This window comes from Corapipo altera, unplaced genomic scaffold (genome assembly GCF_003945725.1).
Source record: "Corapipo altera isolate COAL_440 unplaced genomic scaffold, ASM394572v1 71, whole genome shotgun sequence".
Lineage (NCBI taxonomy): Eukaryota > Metazoa > Chordata > Aves > Passeriformes > Pipridae > Corapipo > Corapipo altera.
The window spans coordinates 179,736-201,123 of record NW_020884916.1 but is presented as its reverse complement, the minus strand read 5'-3'; the positions used below and the strand labels follow the sequence as shown (position 1 = coordinate 201,123).

At 62.1% G+C, this 21,388-nt stretch overlaps 1 protein-coding gene across 1 annotated transcript; it reads left to right on the top strand.

Moving 5' to 3' along the window:
• The first annotated feature begins 1,786 nt into the window (after positions 1–1,786).
• On the top strand, positions 1,787–20,811 carry PHLDB1 (pleckstrin homology like domain family B member 1). Its single transcript, XM_027655617.1, has 25 exons — positions 1,787–2,265; positions 3,454–3,555; positions 3,974–4,097; positions 4,173–4,343; positions 6,230–6,355; positions 7,766–8,850; positions 9,641–9,883; positions 9,956–10,093; positions 10,220–10,357; positions 12,991–13,119; positions 14,294–14,449; positions 14,541–14,651; positions 14,837–14,926; positions 16,311–16,448; positions 16,877–17,026; positions 17,415–17,582; positions 17,960–18,076; positions 18,157–18,274; positions 18,481–18,525; positions 18,948–19,239; positions 19,345–19,435; positions 19,523–19,669; positions 19,809–20,028; positions 20,105–20,190; positions 20,455–20,811. The coding sequence occupies exons 1-25, from the start codon at positions 2,179–2,181 to the stop codon at positions 20,593–20,595; spliced, it is 4,413 nt and encodes a 1,470-aa protein (XP_027511418.1). The 5' UTR covers positions 1,787–2,178; the 3' UTR covers positions 20,596–20,811.
• Positions 20,812–21,388: the final 577 nt, after the last annotated feature.

The following is a 21,388-nucleotide window of genomic DNA, read 5'->3' as shown; positions in this document are numbered from 1 at the left end:
GGCAGGGTGCCATGCAGGGGGATGGACCCACAGGATTGCACAGCAAGGGGTCCTTGCTGTCAGCCAGACACCAGAGAGTGCTCGATGCCTGTTTTGGAGAGGGGAGGTTCACCCTGCCCCTCTCCCAGCAAACACAGGGCTGGGTGATGAGTTCATGCCAAGGGCTGGATTCAAGACCCACCAAAGCTATGTCTGTGAGATGTCATTAGTGGGAGTCACAGAGGCTCCTCGCTGAGCTGAGTCTCTGGCCTGCAGTTGAGAAGTCATCATCGGACAGAAGAGTGTTCTGAGGAGCAGCTTTCCACTGTGCAGCCTTGAGGGGTCTGGAGCTCATGGTGGAGGTTTCCCTGTCTGTGTTGCAGTGTCTGGAGGCACACGCTGATGCTGGGGTCGGTGCTCGAGCTGCAGCAGTGGTTGGGACTGCGTATGGTGTCAGAAGCCTTTGGAGCTGGCTCACCTGGGGGAGCGTTGGGTGCAGGAAAGCAAGGCTGTACGCCCTCTCCGACCTGAGTACATGGTGGGCAACCCCCAGTCTGTGGAGAGCCCGAGGTGTGATGCTGGCAGGGCCTCGGCAGGAGCACAGCTGTGCTGCAGTGGTGCGGGAGCACTTCCCGGGAGCGATGAAATCAGCGGGTGTGGCCGGGATTCCTCGGCTCCCGCTGGAGCTGTCTGGCGGCTGATTTACGGTGGTGTTATTGCCAGGATCGTGGCGTTGTCCTAGCAACCGCAATGGAGCCCCCACCGCCCCTTGCCTGGGTGGGATGGGGCCGGCTGAGTCTCCCCTGCTCGCTGTGGGTCAGCCCCAGACCCGGAGGTAGCGGCCAGGAGCAGGCTCCTCGCTGCCCTCTGGCTCTGTGCTGGAGACGGGCTCCCCCTTCCCAGCTGCCGCCGGAAGGGCTGGTTGTTTACCGGGGCAGAGGGTGTGGGAAGGGGTGAGCGCGCCCTAACTGCGTTAGCAGATGGGGAGCGAGCAGGCAGCCAAGTTGGCCGGAGGCTGCGATGCTCTGCCGTGTGCACCCGTTAGCTCGGCCACTCCAGCGCCTCCTGTGACTCACCCGGCCACGAGTGGGGAGGAGAGGCCACGGCAAGGGGTGCCATGTGCCTGCCTCTTCCATGTTGCGTCCCAGGCATGGCTGACACCGCACGGCAGGGTCTGCCAGGCTGTGCTCCCTCAAGAGTGTGTCCTGGCCAGCAGCACACGGTGCAGCTCTGGGGTCTGCCTGCCTGCTGCTGGCACCTGGCCATGCTGATGGGGAGCGAGGCAGAGCGTGCTGTGCCCAGGTTGGGTCTGGGGAGTCAGCAGCAGGTCGGGAGGAGTGGACCCCCGAGCACCCCCTGCCCTGTGGGGGGTCGCAGCCTGCGGGCAGTGGGGTGCAGGGGCGCGGTGGGGCAGCGTGTCTGTGTGCAGCCCGCCCGGTGTTGGCAGGACCCCCGCATCGGCGGGGCTAGGCGTCCTCCCAGGTGAGGCTTTCGGCTGCGCCGGGAGGAAGAAAGGGGCTTTTGTCCTCCAGGAGGCTGAGGCTGAGTGGGCAGCCCTGCGCGCGGGGTGCACGGGGACCGTGGGCTGTTTGGCGGTAACCGAGCCCGACCCCTTGGCATTTGCTGCCTTCACCGCTTCCCACGGCGGGAACAAGCAGCGCGTTCTGCAGGCGGCGGTGGGAGAAGAAAGGCTGCCTTGTCCATCCCAGCAGTGGGGCGCCGGCTGGGGCGGCTGCGCTCCCGCCCCGCATTCCTACGGCAGAGCCGGTTGGAGAGGGGCTGCATCCCCAGCGGGACGGGCTGGGAGGAACGGCAGGCGTCCCCTGCGTGGTGAGGAGCCAGGTGAGGGGCTCCGATGGAGGGCGGTGCTGGAGGACAGGGTGCATCGGGCAGCGGTGGGATGCCAGGGTCACCCTCCGGCTCATGGGCAGTCAAGCCTGCCTGTGGAGTGGGAGGTGTTAGGTGGAGGGTGTGGGCAGACAATCGCCCAAGGGACAGGGGTCCCCCATGGTTCTCACCTGGTCTCACCAGTACAGCTGTGCTGGGAAGGAGTTAACACGGGCGTAGGATCCCACCCTGGCCCCACTCCCTTCCTGTGCAGCAGCCTGGCCCCTCCTGGCTTTTCCTCCTTTCCAGACATTGTGACGGGTCTGTGTGCAAGCAAGGGGTAGGGGCTCAGCTGGGCTGCAGGGTCTCCAGATGCTGGGAAGTGCAGCATCCCAGTGCCTAGGGGACATGGGCACCCTGCCTTGGAGGGTCCCACTCAGCTCCAGGACCAGGTGGCAGGTAAGGGAAGGCAGCTGGTGGGCACTGGTGAACTGCTCTTGGGGTACTGCATCTCTGGTTCCTCCTGCCCCAGCTGAGCTGTCGCTGTTCTGTGTGGGGTGACTATGGTCCCCAAGGAGACCTTGCTGTGGGGCAGCCAACTCTGGTGTCGTAGGAGATATGGGCTTCATCCCAGCCCTGGATCCCATGGCTGGTGTTTTCCAGCATTTCATTTTTTCCACAGTGTGTAATAGCCGCTCACTCGCCCCCGCAGCTGAGCCCGGTGCTGGCCGAGCTGCGGGGGTCCCTCCGGGGGTTGGCGGGACAGCGGGCAATGCTCCCAGGGGCTGAGCCTGGATCTCCTCCTGGTGGCCTGTGATCGAGATCCCTAACGGGGATAGAGTACTCTCTGATTGGGCTGCATGGGAAGGGTTAAGCTGCACTTGGCCAGTCCTGGGCGGAAGGGAGGGACATGGGGAACAGCAGACGGTAAATTTAGTAACCCTGGAGCGTCCCGACATGGCGTGAGCGCCGGGTGACGGAAATCGTTCCTTCCCAAACTGCCTCCCACCCACGCAGAGAATGAGTGGCAGCATAGCTACTCCAGGGGCAGCCAGCCCTGCCAGCCACGGGCCTGTGTGCCACCTCAGCGGGGACACGGCACAGACAGCCGAGCTTGTGTTACCCCGAGCTGCTGCTGGGCTGTGTGGGAGCAGAGGTGTGTGCCTGGGTGCTGGGAATGGGCACTGGTGACATGCTCAGGGGTACCTGGGTTGTGCCACACATGGCAGGCAGGTGTTGCTGGGGACAACCAGATCCTGTGCTTGTGTGTCTTTGTCCACTGGTGGCCACTGGGGGTCTGGTTGTCCACCGCTCTTGATGTTTAGGGTGTGTGTTTCCTACACCACCTCCCCAAAATTGAGCACGTATGCTGTCTCCTTCTGGGACCATGTCTGTCCTGACACCTGGCATGCGTGTGGGTTTCCCTGGGCAGATGGGGATGTGTGCCTCAGCAGGCAGGGATGCTCACTGACTTCAGGCAGCTGCTGACACGCTGGAAACAGGAGCTCAGGATGGGCATCCTGTTGGTGGCAAATGCTGGTTTGGAATGGGTAGGGTTTATGCTCAGTCTGTGATGTGCAGGAGGAATACATAAAGGCCATGCCCATTGTGGTCACTTGTGCTGCCATTCTCTGTTTCTTTTGGCAGCAGCCTGTGCCCAGAAGCATCCAGTATCTCCAGGCAGGGATCATGGAGGCATCTGGCAGGACCCCCACCAGCCCAACCCACAGAGTCCAGAATGTCATCCAGGTGAGCACACGGGACCACAGGACCTTTGCCCTGTGGGAACAGGGGGATCTGGCTGGGAGCCCTTTTCCTCCACAGCCAGCCCTACCATGGGTGCTGTCCTCCAGCCTCTCCTCACCCCAATCCTATTATGGGATCGTCAGCAAAGCCCATTGAGCTAAGCAGCTGGTAGCTCAGATCCTCTTAGATGCAGCCCAAGCCCCAGAGATCTGCTCCTAGGGCAGCTCACCTCTGCTCCCCGGGGTGGATAGCACAGGCAGGAGAGAGCCCTCATCTCCTGTGTCTTGCTGCTGGATGGTCCTGCTGGTGTGTGGCTGTACCTGGGCAATGACCCCACCTGTGTGTGTGGCTGTTCTGGAGCAGACCAGCCCGCTGGGCAGTGCAGCGGAGTGAGCTGTGAGCATCCCTCCCTCTCCTGCAGAACAGCCCTCTGGACCTGATTGACACGGGCAAGGGGCTAAAAGTGCAGACGGAGAAGCCGCATTTGGTGAGCCTGGGCAGCGGCCGACTCAGCACTGCCATCACACTCCTGCCCCTGGAGGAAGGTGAGTGCTGGCTGCCAGGCAGTCCCTGTGGGCATGCTGACAGCAGGGACACTGAGCTGCCCTCTCTGCTGGCAGGAAAGACCACCATCGGCACGTCCATGACAGACATTGTCCTGCAAGGCCCTGGGCTGGTGCCTCAGCACTGCTACATTGAGAACGTGCAGGGGACGCTCACCCTGCACCCCTGTGGCAACACCTGCGCCATCGATGGTGTGACTGTCCGGCGGCCCACGCGCCTCACCCAAGGTAGGAATGGGCTGGGGTTCACCAGAGCCTTCACCCGGGGAGTTGTGCCATCAGGTATCAGGGTGGTGGCAGAACCATCCTGTAATTGAATATCCCAGCTGGGATGCTCCTGCCTCTGTACCCTGGGCTGGCATGTTTGAGAACAGTTTGAGAACCGGCTTTGCCAAGTGCAGCAAGTGAGGTGGGGAGGGAGAGAGCCGGGCGGGCTTTGGAGAACAAGGGGAGATGCTAAGCCGGCTTTTGGAAGGAGATGACAGAGGAAAACCACCTCAGATAACCTCCCGAGGGATGGCTGCCGGGACACGCCGGTCTGCCTGCGCGGCTGGAGGGCTTGGACCCTGCGGGTCTCCCATGGCCGCTCCTGGGGAGGGAGCACGGGCAGAGCCAAGGGCCCCTTCCCACGCCATCCCGTCCCCGAACGTCCCATCTCCCGCTTCCTGGGAATGACTCTCCGCCGGGCTGGCGGGGCGGGGCGGGCGAGGCCCGGCCCCCCGGCCCTCCCCGAGGGCGGTGCGGCGCTGCCCGGGCGGCGGCGGTGGCGGTGGTGGTACGGTGAGTGCGGCGCTGCGGGGCCACGCGTGTCCGCGCCTGGCGGGGGGACTCGCTCCCGTCCCTCCGCGGGTGACAAAGCCCCGGTGCTCCCCGCGGGCGGTGGCGTTGCGGCCCCCCCGCGCCAGTCTCCGTCCCTCCCCGGGGAGGGGGGAGCCGCCCGCGTGGGCGCTGCCGCGGGCGTCCCCGCGGGGGACAATGGGAGCCACGTGGCCGCCGGAGAAGGGGCGCGACGGCTCCGGCGCGACGGTCCTGCCGGGTCCCGCCGGTCCCATGGTGGGTAACGAGGGCCAGGTGGGCTGTGGGGTGCGGGCAGGGGTCAGCCGAGTACCCCGTTCTACTGCCCGCGGGGGCCAGTGGGGGCAGGCAGGGATAGGGCGGGGAAGGGAGAGCACTTGTGCCCAACCACAGTGGGACGAGCCGTGGGGCTGCCAGGCCGGCGGTGCGGGTTGGGGTACCCTGCTTTGCCGACGCGACGCGTGGCTCCGCTGGTGCCGGCACGCGGGGAAGGGGCAGGGCGGTGATGCCTCTCGACAGAGGAGCCGTTCCCGGGCCGGGCGCCGGCATTGCCACCTGGCAGGCAGGATGCCCTCGCTGAGCCAGGGTGAACAGGACTCGTCCCGCGCTGGCACTTGGACAGGGGAGCCAGGCCCCCGCGGCGGCGATGGCAGTTAATCTGTACGGCCTCTCACTCGCCTTGCTGCGAGCCTGGGCTGACGGGTGCTCCAAAAAACACATCCCCTCCGGCAAGGGATTTTCGGCTCTGGCTGTTGGTGAGGAGTGAGCCTCTCCCCGGGGCCCTGGCAGGCTCTTCAAAGCGGGGTGTGTCGGCAGCACCGAGCCTCTCAGCCGCCCGCTGCTCCCCGCTGCCAGCACAAGGCTTCCTGGCACCACGGGCAGTGGGCGAACGGGCAGTGGGCAGCCCACGGTGCTGCACCCTGAGCTGCCTTCCTCTGAAGGGCCACTCGGTAGCCTTGCCCCAAAAGGGCTGCCACTTTGGGCCAAGAAGAAGTGTTTTGCGGGCAGGGACAGGAGCTGTCTTGTCTGCAGCTGGCAGACACGCAGGCCCTGGAGTGCCGCCAAATCCCCCGCAGCCCCCGGCGGGGACCCCAGCTGTGCCTGTGCCTGCGTCGCGCTGCCGGCAGCTGCTGGGGAGTGACCTGGATTTCAGCCTTCCCCTAAGCCTCTGCTGACAGCAGGAGCCCGCTCCCCTCCCGGGGATGCATCTTAGGGCCAGCAGCGCCCTGCTGCCTCCCTGTGCTGGCTCCTATCTCCTCTCTCTCCAACATCGTTCTGATACTGCCAGCCAGCAGCTAATCTCTCTCCTCTCTCCCAAGGGTGCACCATCTGCCTGGGCCAGGCCACCTTCCTCCGCTTCAACCACCCTGCTGAGGCCAAGTGGATGAAGAGCATGATACCGGCGGGGGGCAGGAGCCCAGCGGCTTTCTATGGGCTGCCAGCAAGTAGGTGACCCCCTTTGTCCCAGGCAGGGTGAGGCAGAGGCTGAGGTGCTCCCTGACCTGCACCATAAGCCTTCCTGGCATGTGATGCTCTCCCAGCCCTGTCCTGCTGGACTCCCAGCCCTCCCACTTGGAAGTGGGGCTCATACCTGGCTGTGGATGTGCCGTCCATCGTCTCAGCGTGGTACGGCAGCTGCGCTGATGTTTGTTAATGATTAATATAATTTCAAAGAGCGTAGCTGTGGGGGCAGTGAGGCAAAGCTCTTGCCTCTGCCAAGCCTGGCCATGGCAGAGCCATCACCCGTCGGAGCCCCCCCGGCTGCCTGTGTTTACATGCCAGGGCGGGTGTGCCGGGGCTGCGAAGGCCGTTTCCCTGGCTGCTGTCCTTCATCTCATGAGCTGCTTATCTTGCTGTGTCTGCCTGTCCGTGGGGCGATGGGTTGAGTGCCAGAGCTGTGCCTGGTTCCTGGGGATGTCCAAATCCCAGGCAGTGATCCCTGGGCTGGTAGCCCTTCTGCCTGCCCCGACCAGCACACCCTGGCACAGGGAGAGGAACTTGGCAGCCTCTCCATGCCACGTGTGTGTCAGGAAGGCAGCACGACCACAGCTGGAGGATGGGAGGAGGGACGCGGGGAAGTGCTGAGGCCGAGGAGCATCATACAAGTGCAGAGCATCCTGTGATTGCACAGAATCTGGTGTGGGCCCTGCATGGTCCCTCTGCCATGTGGGACTGGGCGGGATCACACAGATAGGGCTGTGGCACAGCTCTCCAGGCGTGGAGGCACTGCCAGCTGCTGTGGGGGAGCTGCTGGGTGCCAGGGGGTGACGCAGCCTGGGTGGCACGCTGTCCTGGCTGGGCTCCGCGCCTGCTGTGATTCGCTGGTCCCCTGAGTGACAGGCACATCGGTGCTGCCCAGGGAGGACAGGGCAGCCCAGGCGGGGGCACCCTGGCCAGGGGCACAGGGAGGCTGCAGGCGACGTGGCAGTGGGTCCGGACATGCTGCAGGTCAGCAACTTTTGGCTGTTGCATCTCTGACCCCTTACTGGGCAGCTGGAATGTGCCAGGGGCAAGTGGTGGGTCCCAGTGGCTAGCGCAGGCAGCTGCTCTCCGGGGACTGGGGCCGGGAGCTGCGACACAGGGATGTCAGAGTGGGCGGCTGGGCTGTGCTCTCAGGTTTCTGTCTCCTGGGTGACGGGGCCAGCGGGCTTCCAGCCTCCTCCCTAGCCCTGGCTCCCCAGCCGAAGTGAGAGAGGGTGGCAGTGGGGGTGCAGGCAGCTTGAGGTGCAGAGAAGAGAGGCTGTGACCCAGCTCTGGCTCTGTAAGGCTGCATGGAGGAACAATGCCAGGTTGCCTTGGGGAACCATGGGGGGGGTCACACTACACTGACTGCCTGCTCTTATGTCTCCCTGCAGAGCCTGAGGCCCTAGTGAACGGTGGCCACCAGCCATCAGAGCGTGGGTGTCCCAGCCATAGCTCCCTCGTCAGCTCAATTGAGAAGGACCTGCAGGACATCATGGACTCGCTGGTGCTGGAGGAGCCGGCATCCCCTGGCATCCAGAAGCCACCGGCCTGTGGCCGGTCCCCTCTCTCCCCTGTGGTGAATGGGGGTGGACGCTGCCTCCTGTCCCCCCTGCCCAGCCCCGGGGCTGCCTCGGGAGGCTCCAGCTACGAGAACTTCTCTCCACTCTCCTCCCCAGCCAGCAGCAGCAGCTACACCAGCCCCTCGCTCAGCAGCCAGGAGCAGGGGCCACCTGTGCCCCCCCTTGTCCCACTCCGCTCCTCCAGCTACAACCACACCGTGCAGCCACCCACCCTGCCCAGTGGGAGTCCTGGTGAGCCTTGGCCAGTTGAGAGGCTCGGCGACCATAGGGCAGGCAGCCCCCGGCTGACACCCAGGGTGGCACCGCGGCCACGAGCGGCCCTACAGGAGCGGCCCCCGAGCCCCTTCCGTGAGCCGCGGGACTCCCTGGTGCCCAGCCGACAGGCTGCCAGCAGGGCGGTCCCAGAGGCCCGGCTGCAGCCCCCGGAGAGCCCGCGGGTGGCCCGGAGGAACATGGAGAGCATGCGGGAGTTGCCCCCCCTGAGCCCCTCCTTGTCACGCCGGGCCGCCAGTCCCCGGGCGGCTCCTGATGCCCCCTCCCCACAGCCCCGGCTGGGCAGGGAGGTGCCTGGCAGTCCCCGTGCAAGGCGCAAGGGCTCGGAAGAGTCGAGAGGTGCTGGGAGCCCCTCGCCCCCACTGCTGGCAGAGACCTCCACACGCCGCCCCAGCTTTGGCACTTGCCTGAGCCCAACATATGGGCTGAGCTCACCGGCCATGCCCTCGCCTCATCAGAGCCCCCGTGCCCCCAGGAAGCCTTTGGGGGACCCACGGCTGCCAGCGGGGCCACGAGAGCGCAAGAACAGCATCACCGAGATCAGCGACAATGAGGATGAGCTGCTGGAATACCACCGGCGGCAGCGGCAGGAGCGGGTTCGGGAGCAGGAGATGGAGCGCCTGGTGAGCCTCGGGGTGGGTGGGGGGGACATATTTGAGCATGGGACACCCTCTTTGCAAACACCTTCTCTTATTTGCTACTTTAAAACCCGTCCCTTGCCTCTCAGGCAAGGGATTTGCTGCAGCTGCCAGGCTGCCGGCTTATCTGGGGGGATTATGGCCAGGAACGGCCATGGGTGCTCAGCAGCTCTCTGGGAGTACAAAGCCCCCAACTTGCAGCAGCCCAGGGAAGTTGGTGGGGTTGGCATGGCTCTGGGGCTGCCATCAAGAGCCAGTGGTGCCCCTGGTTGTGCAAAACTATCCACATCTCATCCATCCCTGCCAGGGCCATTCTGCTGGCGGCAGTGCCATGGCTCTTGTGGGCATTGCATCTATATTTAGGGCCGATGGAGTTTTTATGGAGCTGGCAGCTGCCTGGGTGGGGTTTGCCTGTGTCTCTGCTGGTCCTGGAGGCTGAGCCGCCAGGGCCCTGTTTGCTCAGCCCTGACTCACGCCCAGCGTGGGTAGCCTGAGTCACCGCCTGGAAATAGCGGAGGCGTTCAGCGGCCAGTGCTGCTGCCTGTAATTAGTCTGTCTCCAGCTCCTGGCACATCGCGTGCCTGGCTCTTGCGGGGGGTTTGGTGCAGCTGCATCGTGCTTTGTGACATCCCCAGCCCGTCCCAGCGTGCAGCAGGGCAAGCAGTGAGCCCATATCCTGGTGTCCACTATCAGCACGGGGTCTCACAGGCTCTGGCCATGACACGTGCTGGGACAGGTGCCATGCTCATGGTTTGCTAACGGTTCTTCCCCACAGGAGCGGCAGCGCCTGGAGACCATCCTGAACCTCTGTGCTGAGTACACCAAGACGGACAGCACTGAGCCGGGTGACGTGCCCCGGCTCCTGGCTGGTGATGCGGATCCTGGCCGGCGGCTGCCCAGGGGTGCTGTGGCTCTGGGCCGTGCGGCTGAGGAGCTACGGCAGAGGGAGAGCCTGGAGAAGTCAGATGAGGAGAACTTGAAGGAGGAGTGCAGTAGCACTGAGAGCACCCACCACGAGGTAAGGGGACAGCTGTGCCACGCTGTGCTGTGCCATGCTGCACTGTGCCACGCCAACCAGCCCTCTCCACAGCACGAGGAGTTGACAGGCCCCCGGGCCAAAGAGGCGCAGCGGCTGGAGGAGGAGCGTGCCAGGGTCCTTGGCCACCTGGACCAGCTGAAGGGCCGTGTCAAGGAGCTGGAGCAGCAGCTGCAGGAGACATCACGAGAGGTGAGGAGTCAGTGGACGCTGCCGGGTCTCCTGCTGCTTGCTGCCCTCACCAGTCAGTGCTGAATTCCATGGGCATGAGCCAGATCCAGCTGGGGCAGCCATCCTGATGTGGCTGTGCCTGTCCAGGCAGAGATGGAGCGGGCGCTGCTGCAGGGTGAGCGGGAGTCAGAGGCGGCGCGGCTGCGGCAGGAGCAGGAAGCAGTGCAGCAGCTGCAGGAGAAGCTCTCCAGCCTGGATGCCAGCATCCGCAAGGAGCGGGACAAGGTGAGCCTCATTGCAGGTTTGCACTGTCACCATCTGTGCCTTACCCTCCCTGGCACTTGCAGCCAGTGCCATGATGCCCCATGCTGCAGTGTTCCCCTGCAGACACGTTCTCCAGACCCTGAGCTCCACAGAGGCTTTGGGAAGCAGCCCCTCTGGTTTGTGTTGTGGGGAGATCTGTCTGTCTGTCCATCTGCCTGGGACAACAGCCTGTCCAACAGCCCTGCCAGAGGAGAACTGAGCTGATGCTAGGGGAGCATTTCAACTGCTGCCTGTTGTGCTGGCAGGGTCTGGCAGGGAGACTGTTGTGTGGGGCTTTCCAGGTGGCTGCTGCCTGTGGTGGGCAGTGCTGAAGTGGGGGCCTTGGCGTTGCCCATTCCCTGCCCTTGCTGGGAAACTGCATCTTGTGGCAAGTCACCTCACTCTGCTGCATTTGCACAAGTGAAGGCAGCTGCTGCTGTAGCGTTCAGCTCACTGGAGGTGGCTGGGAAATCACTGCAGGTGTTTTAACTCATCTGGGTGGCTGAGGAAGACGTCCTGGCCCCCTTTCCCTGGAGTCATCTGTGGTGCAGTTATAGCCTGAAGGCACACATGCTGCTGCGTGTACCACATGCTTGTCCCAGCTGCTGGTTGCTGGCTATCCCACCACCTTGCAGGCAGTGTGGTATTACCTTGGGTAAGCTGCTCTGGAGCAGGAGAGCTGCTGGAATCCAGCTCCCTGCTACCTGAGGCCAGTGGTCCTGTGCAGTCTGTGCCTGGGTCCCACTGGCAGCTCTGTGCCACCGTGATGTGGCACCAGTGTCCCTGGGGCCCTGGCTGGCCCCATGACTGTAGGTACTGGGGCTGTCAGGGTGTCTGTGGCCAGGCAGAGCAGCCATCAGCACCTGCCAGCAGTGTTTGGGGGTTTTATTCTGGTTTTGGTCTTCCAGTGCTTTGTAGGCATCATCTGTAGCCAGGGACAGCCTCGTGCAGAGCCAGGAGAAGAGCACAGGGAAATCCCCATCCCAACCTCTCTGCTGACCTGAGTGCCCGCTTTCCTAACCCACCTGCACTACTCGCACTAACAGTGCCTGCTCCGAACTTTACCATCATCTCTGGCATCGCTGTATGCCCAAGAGCCCCTAGGCACCCCGCAGCCCCTCTTGTGAGGCACCTGCCTGTGCCAGCTGAGCCTCCCCACCAGCGTGCCCCCTTGTAGCCCTTTTGATGCATCCCCCATCTCTGTGTGGAGCGTTGTTCCTTCCAGCAAGCATTTCCCGACGCCAAGCCCCATGGTGCTGCGGGAGGTGGTGCCCCTACACCAGCCCTGTGTTGCTGGCCCCATTTTACTGCTTCTGTGGCAGTGGGAGGAAGGGTTGGGGTCAATTCCCCCTCATTCCAGGCGCGGGAGCAAGTGTTTGCTCTACTGCTGACTTGACATAGCCTGACCATCACTGGCAGCATGGCTGGACCTCAGCCTCCTGTTTTCACTGCTGCCCCATGATGGGCAACCCTCTCCTGCTGATGGATGAGGGTGGTCCATGCCCTCAGGCTGCATTCAGGACCTTCAGTGCTTTAACTGGCAGCATTCCAATGGTGAGCAACACTTAACAAAGCCAGTTAGTGGTTGTTCAGAGGGTGCATGTGGTGCAGCTGTGTGCAGGATCAGGATGACTTTATCCATGTGTCGCAGTCTGAGTGAGACTGGACTGTTTGCTAAAGAGGATGAGTTATGAGATAGACCAAACTCCTCTCTCTCTGCAATTGTAATGTCAAATTAAGGGGCTTTACTCGAGGAAAATGTGGAAAAAAACCCCAGAGGAAATAACAACCCTTTATTAAAAGATATATATATGTTGGCAAAAACAGTAGCAAGAAACAACAATAACAACAACCAGTCTAAATGAATGCTCCCCTGTCCGTTAGCACAGTCCCAATTGTGGCCGGCAGGGGGCGCTGTGGGCCCCGGCAGTCACCCCGAGGGGAGGGGGCTGGAGGGAGCGGTCCCGGACCGCGTGGGGAAACCGAGGAGGAGATGGGGGGGTCCTCGCCTCCGTGGGGGCAAAAAGGAAGGCAGGCAGTACACTCCCACGGGAACTCACCGCTGTCCCAAGTGGCGGGGACTCACTGCAGTCTCAGCAAAAAACTCCCCCTCCTCTCCCGCGGGCAAGCAAACTCTCCGTTGAGGCACAGCAGCTCCGGAGAGCGGAGCATCCAGGCAGGTTGAAGCCAGCAGGATCAGAAATCGAGCTGACCAGGATGACCAGCCAAAAATAAAGGGAAAAATTCCTCTCTCAGATTTATAACCCATAACACCACGCTATCAGCATTGATCTTTTTGCTGCCTGTAAGTTTGTTTTTGGAAACGCAGGGCTGAGGTTGAGGGCTGGCTGTAACTCCTCTAACACCCCATGGACCCAGCTCCTATGTCTGTTGCTCTCTCTTGCTATGCTCCCTCCCCCCTGCCCCACTGTAGCTACCTTGATGCTCCTCCTCACAACCCCCCTCTCTCTCCTGCTCTAACTCACAGCTTCTGCATGGCGCCCATTTGAGAAGTGTATTTTCTCTCTTCTTTCTCTTTTTTTTTTTCCTTTTTTTTTTCCTTTTTTTTTTTTTTTTTTTTTTGTTTTGTTTTGTCTTGTTCTCCCCTGATTCAGGAAAGGGCAAAGATTGATGCTGAAAGGAAGGAGCTAGAGCAACTCCGGGTGCTTTACCATGAGTCGAAGAGCCACCTTGATAAGTGCCCCGAGTCAATGCGGGAACAGTTGCGGGAGCAGATGCGAAGGGTCAGTGTCTCCCCCCACCCCTCCCGGACCATGGCCCACCTCCCTCCGCTCCAGCTTAGGCCAGCTCTTCCCTACCAGCCGGGGCTGCACTGGGAGCGTCACACCCGGGCTGGAGGCAGCTGGCACCGGGCACCACCGTCCTGGTAAGCTTGCTGCTCGCCCGGGCCCGGGGCGCAGGGCTGGCTCAGCAGAGCTCCTCAGGACCAGGCAGGGCAAGAGCACAGACCCTGCCCTGCAAAAGAGGGCAGGCTGGGGAGCCTTGGGGACCGCCGCATCCTCGTCTGGCTGCCTCCCGCTATTTCCTGAGAGTGTTTATTTACACAGCACTGTCGGTTTATGTTACTGCTAGTCCACAGCATTTTTTCCCGTTATCTGGTATTTTCCAGAAGCAGTTGACTTTCCCCAGCCCATGGCTGGTGCCTGCCCAGATAAACCCCCATTGCCACAGCCTGCTCTGGGCAGGCATCCCAATGCTTGTTGTGGGTCGGGTGTGGTGGGCAGGGGTGGTGATGGAGTGGTCCTGGTGTATGGGAGCCCTCAGTAGCCACCACGCCAGCGCTGTGCCATGAGAGCACCAGCTGCCTGGCTCCCAGAGCAGGGTGAAACATGTCTCCAAAGGGTGCATGGTGCAATGGCTGCCAGGGTGGCACAGGCAGGCCCTGAGCTGAGTGCTGCCATGTGCTGTTGATGTGTGAAGGCTGGGAGGACACACAGGAGTATGTCCAGCACAGTGCTTGTCTGTGGGGGCTCTGTTGCCCACTGGCTCAGTGATGCAGGGCTGCATGTTGGTGGTTACACTGGCACATGGTGTTTTGCTGCCTGTCAGGGCATGGCTCCAACCCAGATGTGGTTCAGCAGGGGCAGTTGGTCTCCAAGGGCTGGGTGAAGCCCCTGCCTCTGGTGAGCTCCTCATCTCATGGAAGTGATTGCTCTGTCCTGGCCAGTTCTGGATTTCTCCATTGCAGACACTCCTGGCAATGTCTCCCACATTTCTGGTGCCCTGCAGAAGGCAAAGCTGCCTGCCTGCCCACACCAGGCACAGCGGACAGGCTTGGCCACGAGCACCAGCAGGATGTGGGGACATGCAGGAGGTTTTGCTGTGGGATGCTTGCCTGCAGGATGAGGAGCTGCCCATCCAGAGGGACTGATCTACTGTGCTCTTGTGTGTCTAAAGGAGGCAGAGGCACTGGAGACAGAGGCCAAGCTGTTTGAGGACCTGGAGTTCCAGCAGCTGGAGCGTGAGAGCCGCCTCGAAGAGGAGCGTGAGGCACGGGGCCAGCAGCTCCTGCAGAGCCGGGCCGAGTGCAACCGCAGCATCGCCCGCAGGAAGGTAGGGGCAGAGGGGGCAGTGGGTCTGTCACAGCCAGGCTGTGTCCCATGGCTCGCTGGCAGCCAGCTCATCCCTGCTGCCTGCTCCCCAGGAGCGGGTGGCTGCCCTGGATGCCCAAGCTGCCCAGATTCGGCTGCAGAGTGCCCAGGAGGCTGAGCGCCTGACCAGGGAGCGGAGCAGCGTCCTGCAGCTCCTGCAGAAGGTAATGCCAGGATCAGGGGCCTGACAGGGGCTCCCTGACCCTGGGGGGTGTTCAGGGCAGGGGACAAGATTGCGCCAGCTCTTGTCAGAGTGGTGGCAGGAAGGGTGAGCTTGGGAGGAGACCAGCCATGGGGTGCTCATAACCATCAGCAGCTGTCTCTGCTCTCACTGTCACCCTGTGTGCAGGAGAATGAGAAGCTCATGTCTCTGGAGAGGCGATACCAGCTCGTCACAGGTGGCAGGAGCTTCCCCAAAATGTCCTCGGCTCTCAGAGAAGTAAGTGGGTAGAGGGGGCTATGGTGCCTAGGGCTGCTCTCCTGAGCCATGTTGCCAGTGGGGATGAGCCTTGTGCACCACAAGTTCTGCTCTGCAATGGCTCCTATGCTCCCAAGCACCCTCTGGCCAGAGCCAGGTGCTCCTGGCCACTCAGAGTCTTTCCATGGGCTGCAGAGGTTGGGAGGGAAGGAGGGAAATGCAACAGGGCAGCATCTGGGACAGCACTGCTTCAGGTCCCACCCTTGCTGGAGAGCAAATGTGGGGGTGTTTTGGTGCTTGTACAGGGGACTTTTAGGTGGGAGTGAGTCACTCTGTTGCCCTGCTCGTGGCTCTGAACGGGGAGCCAGAACCATGATGCCCTTGGGAGCTGTGGTGCTGCCAGACCTGCTGCTGGGAAGAGGGGTGGGATGGCAGAGTCCCCTTGTGCCTGCCTGCAGTGGGACTCCTGCTGCTGCCACCTTGCTGCCTGTGCCCACCTTGCCTACATGATCTTTACCCTCCAACAGGAGACCCTCCATATCTCAGAGCCTTATGAGCTATTGGAGGGAACTCAGTCCTTGAGCCCCCTGCCAGCAGCAGCTGCCTCCTTAGCTTCTCCTGCCACCCGCTCCTACCCCAAGGCACAAGAGGTAACTAACTAGCAAGACTAACTGCACATGCTTGCTCGCTTGCCCCTCCTTGGCAGAGACCCCTTTCGTGGACTAACATCACCCCCAGGCAGCAGGGCAGCCCTGCAGCAGCATGGCTGGGGCATTTCTCATTTAGCTCTCTGGCAACTGTGCTCATTAACACTCAGTCCCTGATTCCAGGTGCTCTCCTGAGCCCAACGGGCATCCCAGCTCCTGCTGCTGCCCTTTGTTTTAACCCTGGTGTGGCACTGTGGGGCACAGGCATCCCTGTTCTTCCCCTTGCCCACCACTTACCCTCTGGCTGGGCACCTCCTGGCAGCATCCTGTAGGGTCCTGCTACCCTGGCTTCCCTAAAATAAGAGCAAGTCACAGGCTTTAGCATGTTTGGTTCAGAAAGGATGTGGAAGTGGATTTTAAGCTGCCTCAGTGCAGCTTGAGGTGCCTCAGTACTGTGGGGAGGGCTTGTGGCCAGGGGCCCTGGGGGACCCTGAGGTCTCTCCTCAGCAGGCACTCAGCAGAGCTGTGCTGAAGGCAGGAGCGAGGCGGGTGCCAGCACACCCAGCCCAGCTTGGGCACCACACTCCCCACACAGTGCTGCGCACTGGGGCTGCCGTGGGCAGTAGGGCAGGGCGGGGCTGGGCAGGCAGTCTTGGGTCATGCATGCACAGGGAGGTTTGCTCCCACTTTGCAGTCAGTGCCATAATGCCAGCACATGGGTCTAATTCTCCTCCTTCTCCCTCACCGTGGATTTCTAGGAGTACATGAGGCTGTCTGACGTTTTCAGGTTCTGCAGCAATGCTCACGGCCCCAGCCTGGACACTAAAGCTTCTGCTGCTGCCCCTGCTGCTGCTCAGCGCTCTTTCTTGCTTGCTGTACCTCCAGCAGCCGACGAGGTACCCGCCCCAGAGCATGCTCGGGTTTGCTCCCTTGGGTTGCCCGCTGCATCCCGGGTCAGGGGACTTGTCTGGCTGCAGCTGAGGGGGGAGCAGAGGCTCGAGCTGCCTGGTCTCCTTGCCAGGGTGCACTTCTTACCTGCTCTGGATGTGGTGGCAGCAGGGCCGGGGAGCAGAGCAGGTGGCCAGCAGAGTGGGAGGGTGGCCCTTTGACTGTTCGATCCAGTCCTGGCTGCTGGTCCCAAGCAAGGAGGATGCAAAGCAGGCAGGGACCTGACCTGGTGCCCAGCACCAGGGTAGCAGCGGTACCAACTGCTCTTCCTCCTGGGACATGGCACCCTCCTTTGGGGGCTGGAGCTGCCTGTTCATTCCCCTGTGCCTGATTGCCCTTGCTCTTCTGCTGGTTTAATATGCTTCTCTTTGCCCAGTACGTGACTGTTGAGCAACTCTCAGGCATCCTGGGCAGCCTCCACACCCCTGCTGCTTCCCTGCTGGGCTGCACCCCTCCGGCCCCTTCATCTTCAGCCTGCGCTCCTCCTCCTCTTTCATCTCTCTCTTCTCCCTTCATCTCTGCAGAGGTTTGTGCCCTGTTTCCCTCTCTTGGGACCCTTGTCCTCTCCCTGGGAGGTGCTGGGGATGCATTGGAAGGAGAGAGCTGCAGATGAAGCTGAGCAGCAGCTCAGGCTCTTGACAGCCTACACACCCCTCATTGTCCTGTCTGCTGCTTCACTGCCCATGGGGCAGGTCAGGGGGGTCTTTTTGCTGGATCAGCTCTCTTGAGCAGCAAAGGGCTCCTACAGCTGCTGGGACTTAGCCAGGGAGTGCACGGGATCCCTGGGGGTCTGCACGTCAAATTCTGGGGGAGTGGTGCAGGCACAGGCAGGGATGCTACAACCTCTTCTCTGTGCATCTGTCCCTCTTGCTGCATTTGTCCTTCATCCTTTCTCACATGGCCTCTCTCTCCAGATGGAGCAGCAGCTGCCAGGAGGCCCCGTGTGCCTCCCGGCTCTTGATTTAGAGAAATGGTACCAGGAGGTCATGGCTGGCTTTGAGACCTCCTCTTGCCCTGTCTCTCCTCCTTCTTCCCCTCCTCCACTTCCAGCTAAAGCTCACTCCTCTCACAAGGCTCTCCAGGTAATCCTGGCTCCCTGCTGCCAAGGCTCAGGCTTTGGGGCTGCTGGCCATGGTGGGAGTGGGGCAGTGTGGGGATGTTCCTGTGAGCCCTGCACCCCGAGTGCTGCTAGGCTCCTGCCTGCTGCCGTGGGCAGGGGCAGAGCAGACCTGCTGCCTGGGGCAGGCAGTCCCTGCTTCTTATTGCCTGCAGCACTGCCAGAATGGCACTGACATGGGGCAGGATCTGGGGAAGGGATGCTCAGCCCTGCTTGCAGATGGGCCATCTGTCCAGGGGGGCTTTTGCAGTCCCCCATGTCCCTCTCACCTCCATGTCTCTGTGCCCAGGGGGGCTTTTGCAGTCCCCCATGTCCCTCTCACCTCCATGTCTCTGTGCCCAGGTCTATCGTGCAAAAACAGAGGGTGACGCTGGTGTCTCCACCCCTCGGATGAAGAGTGGGACCCCCTCGTCTTCGCAGCTCAACCTCTCTGTGCTGGGGCGCAGCCCCTCGCCCAAGGTACAGCTGCCAGGGGGACCCGGGCACCCTGGCCATGGGTCACACACTCCCAGTGCCAGGCCCTGTCCCCATCCTTGCAGCTGATCCCCTGCTGTCCTGCCCAGGGCCCCCCAAGCCCAGCGGGCAGCCTGCCCCGCAACCTGGCGGCCACGCTGCAGGACATCGAGACCAAGCGCCAGTTGGCCCTGCAGCAGAAGGGTGAGCTCTGGCTCTGCATCCCGGCTCTGAGGGGTGGTGGGACTTTGGGAGACGCTGTGCCCGCTGCAACTTGGGCAATGGAGAAGGGAGCCTGGCCGAGGGTGGGACCAACAGCACTCTGGAGGGATGCAGTGCCTCTCTCACAGTCTCTTGCTTTTTCCCCCCTCTCTTCCTCCTGACCCCTCCGCCCGACGGCGTGTCTCCAGCCAAGCTGCTCCCAGCAGAGCCCTTGCAGCCAGGTGATCTACCAGGTAGAGATGTGGGGCAACTTGGACTGCCTGGAGCAGCCCGGAGGCAGCAGCATGGCTGTTTGCTGGCACCTTCTGCCATGCATAAGAGGGGCATGATTAGCCCAGGACCCCAGATGCCTCTCAGCATCTGCTTAGGGACAACCCTGTGCATTCATAACCCGCTAATGCTTTGCCCAGCCTGCTCCTGCCAGCCTGGTGCATGTGCCCCCTTGGCTGTCCGGGCCCCCTCCTTGTGCCTGGACAGATTGCCATGCTTGCCAGAGAGTTGTGACAGCAGCTCCCACCTCTGCCGCTACCATCCCTACCTGGCTTCAGCAGCGCCTGTGGTGTCTTCTGCCTGTGCCACCCCCTCACTCACCACAGTGCGGTTCTGAGTGTGGCACGCTTAACTCAACATCATGATCCTTCCTCCCGTGGCACAGGTCAGCAGGTGATCGAGGAGCAGAAGCGGCGTCTTGCGGAGCTGAAGCAGAAAGCGGCTGCCGAGGCGCAGTCCCAGTGGGAAGCCCTGCATGGGCAGCCCCCCTTCTCCGCTGCCTTCCCCCGGCTCGTGCATCACTCCATCCTCCACCACCACCGTCCCCATGGCGCTGGGCCCCGGGCCGAGGAGCTGGACCATGCATATGACACCCTTAGCCTGGAGAGCTCAGACAGCATGGAGACCAGCATCTCCACCGGCAACAACTCTGCCTGCTCACCCGACAACATCTCCAGGTAACCCCGGGGCCAGCTCCTGCAGCTGGAGGACAGCCTGCTCTGGTGGTGCGCTGCTGGCTCGAGGTCCTTCCTGCTGCGGCAGTACCTGCATCTGTCTTACAGTGCCAGTGGGATGGAGACAGGGAAGATTGAGGAGATGGAGAAGATGCTGAAGGAGGCACACGCTGAGAAGTCACGGCTGATGGAGTCCCGGGTGAGTGGGACCACACCAGTGCCGCAGCTGGATGGGGAGCAGGTCCCCAGTCCTTGAGGCTGAGCTCTCCTGTGTGTGTGCCAGCAGGAGCGGGAGATGGAGCTGCGCCGGCAGGCGCTGGAGGACGAGCGCCGGCGCCGGGAGCAGCTGGAACGCCGGCTGCAGGATGAGACTGCACGGCGGCAGAAGCTGGTGGAGAAGGAGGTCAAACTGCGGGAGAAGCACTTCTCACAGGTGTGAGGCACGCTGCCACCCTCCAGCAGCCTGGCCACGGAGGAATACCTGGCTCCCTACTGATGTCCCAGGGTCCCAGTGGGGGGACATGGCGCTCCTTGCCACTGGTGGGCTTTGCAGGACTGTGTTGCTTTTCCAGGCTCGTCCCCTGACACGGTACCTCCCCATCCGCAAGGAGGACTTCAACCTGCGGCTGCACATTGAGTCCTCGGGCCACAGCGTGGACACCTGCTACCACGTCATCCTGACTGAGAAGATGTGCAAGGGCTACCTGGTCAAGATGGGGGGCAAGATCAAATCTTGGAAGAAGCGCTGGTTTGTCTTTGACCGCATGAAGCGCACCCTCTCCTACTACATGGGTGAGTCCCTGTGCCGCCCAATGCTCCCTCCCCATGCCATTACCCACAATCCAAAATACTTCTCTCTCTCGGGCAGATAAACACGAGACAAAGTTGAAGGGTGTCATCTACTTCCAAGCCATTGAAGAGGTTTACTACGACCATCTCCGCAGTGCTGCAAAGGTGGGAGCCGGGCACTGCTCTGGTGTCTGCTGGGAGCCCCTGGGGGCATCCCCATCCTCCCGCATTGCCCTCTGACAAGCGTGCCAGAAGCAGCGGGGCAGCTCCTGCTGGATGCTCATGGAGTGGTCCATGGCCTTTGATGGAGCCAGCTCCTTGGGGTGCCAAGGGCAGGACCCCAGTGCTGGGCTTTGGGGGGGGAGCACAGGTGGGAATGCTGTTGCTCAGAGGGGGCCAGAGCACTGATCCTGTCCTCCTCCCCTCCAGAGCCCCAACCCTGCACTCACCTTCTGTGTCAAGACCCATGACCGTCTCTACTACATGGTGGCACCCTCGGCCGAAGCCATGCGCATCTGGATGGATGTCATTGTCACCGGGGCAGAGGGTTACACCCAGTTCATGAACTGAGGGGTGGTGCTGTGCACCCCAGATCCACCACTTGGACAGACTCCTGAGGATCCCAAGCAGTGAGGAGATTCTGCGGGAGCCACAGTCCCTGCTGCACCCTGTGCCAAGGGCTGTGCACACCATAGCAGTGGAGCTACACTGGGCCCATGCTGGGTGGCACTGAGCATGGCCTGCTCAGCCAAGGGAATAAGATTTTTTATGTTGACTTTTTAAAAACAAATTTATTTGAAAAAGTGCTGAAATGTAAGAAGCTGCCAAAGAGCTGCCAGGGCCTGAGCTTTCTTCCTGGGGGAGGTGCTGGATTTGAGGCTGACACTTAACCACACTCAACACTGTTGCCACAGTGTTCCAGGGAGGGATAGTGAGGCCCCAGCTGGACAGGACCCCCAGCTGTGGTAGACCCAGACCCCTCTTTGTAAACCTTTTGTAACTCCCAATCGGTGTCCTGCCCCTGCCGCGGCCGGACGGGGATTGTGGGGCTGCCCAGCCATAAAGCATTTCATGAACCAGGCTCAGCCCCTCTGTGTGGCCTCTGGTCTGGCCAGACCAGAGCCTCCCCTGGACGGGGCGGGGGGGGAAGGGGGAACCTGGGGTGAGCTGAGGGGCACGGGATCGGACGTGGGAGACGGTGGGGGCCGCAGGAAGGTGCGGGAGGCACCGGGGGGAACTTGGGAACCGACTGAGAACACCAGGACGGGTTGGGGCCGCGGGGCCGAGCCGAGCCCTAACCCAGCCGAGCCCAGCCGAGCCCTAACCCAGCCGAGCCCAGCCGAGCCCAGCCGAGCCCTAACCC

What these genes read in the sequence shown, in the direction of transcription:
- PHLDB1 (XM_027655617.1), top strand. Translation starts at nt 2,179, where the DNA reads ATGCTGGGAAGTGCAGCATCCCAGTGCCTAGGGGACATGGGCACCCTG. An exon ending in TGTCCTCGGCTCTCAGAGAA is followed by an intron (nt 14,927 to 16,310) that starts GTAAGTGGGTAG and finishes GTGGATTTCTAG; the next exon opens with GAGTACATGAGGCTGTCTGA. An exon ending in TACCTCCAGCAGCCGACGAG is followed by an intron (nt 16,449 to 16,876) that starts GTACCCGCCCCA and finishes CTCTTTGCCCAG; the next exon opens with TACGTGACTGTTGAGCAACT.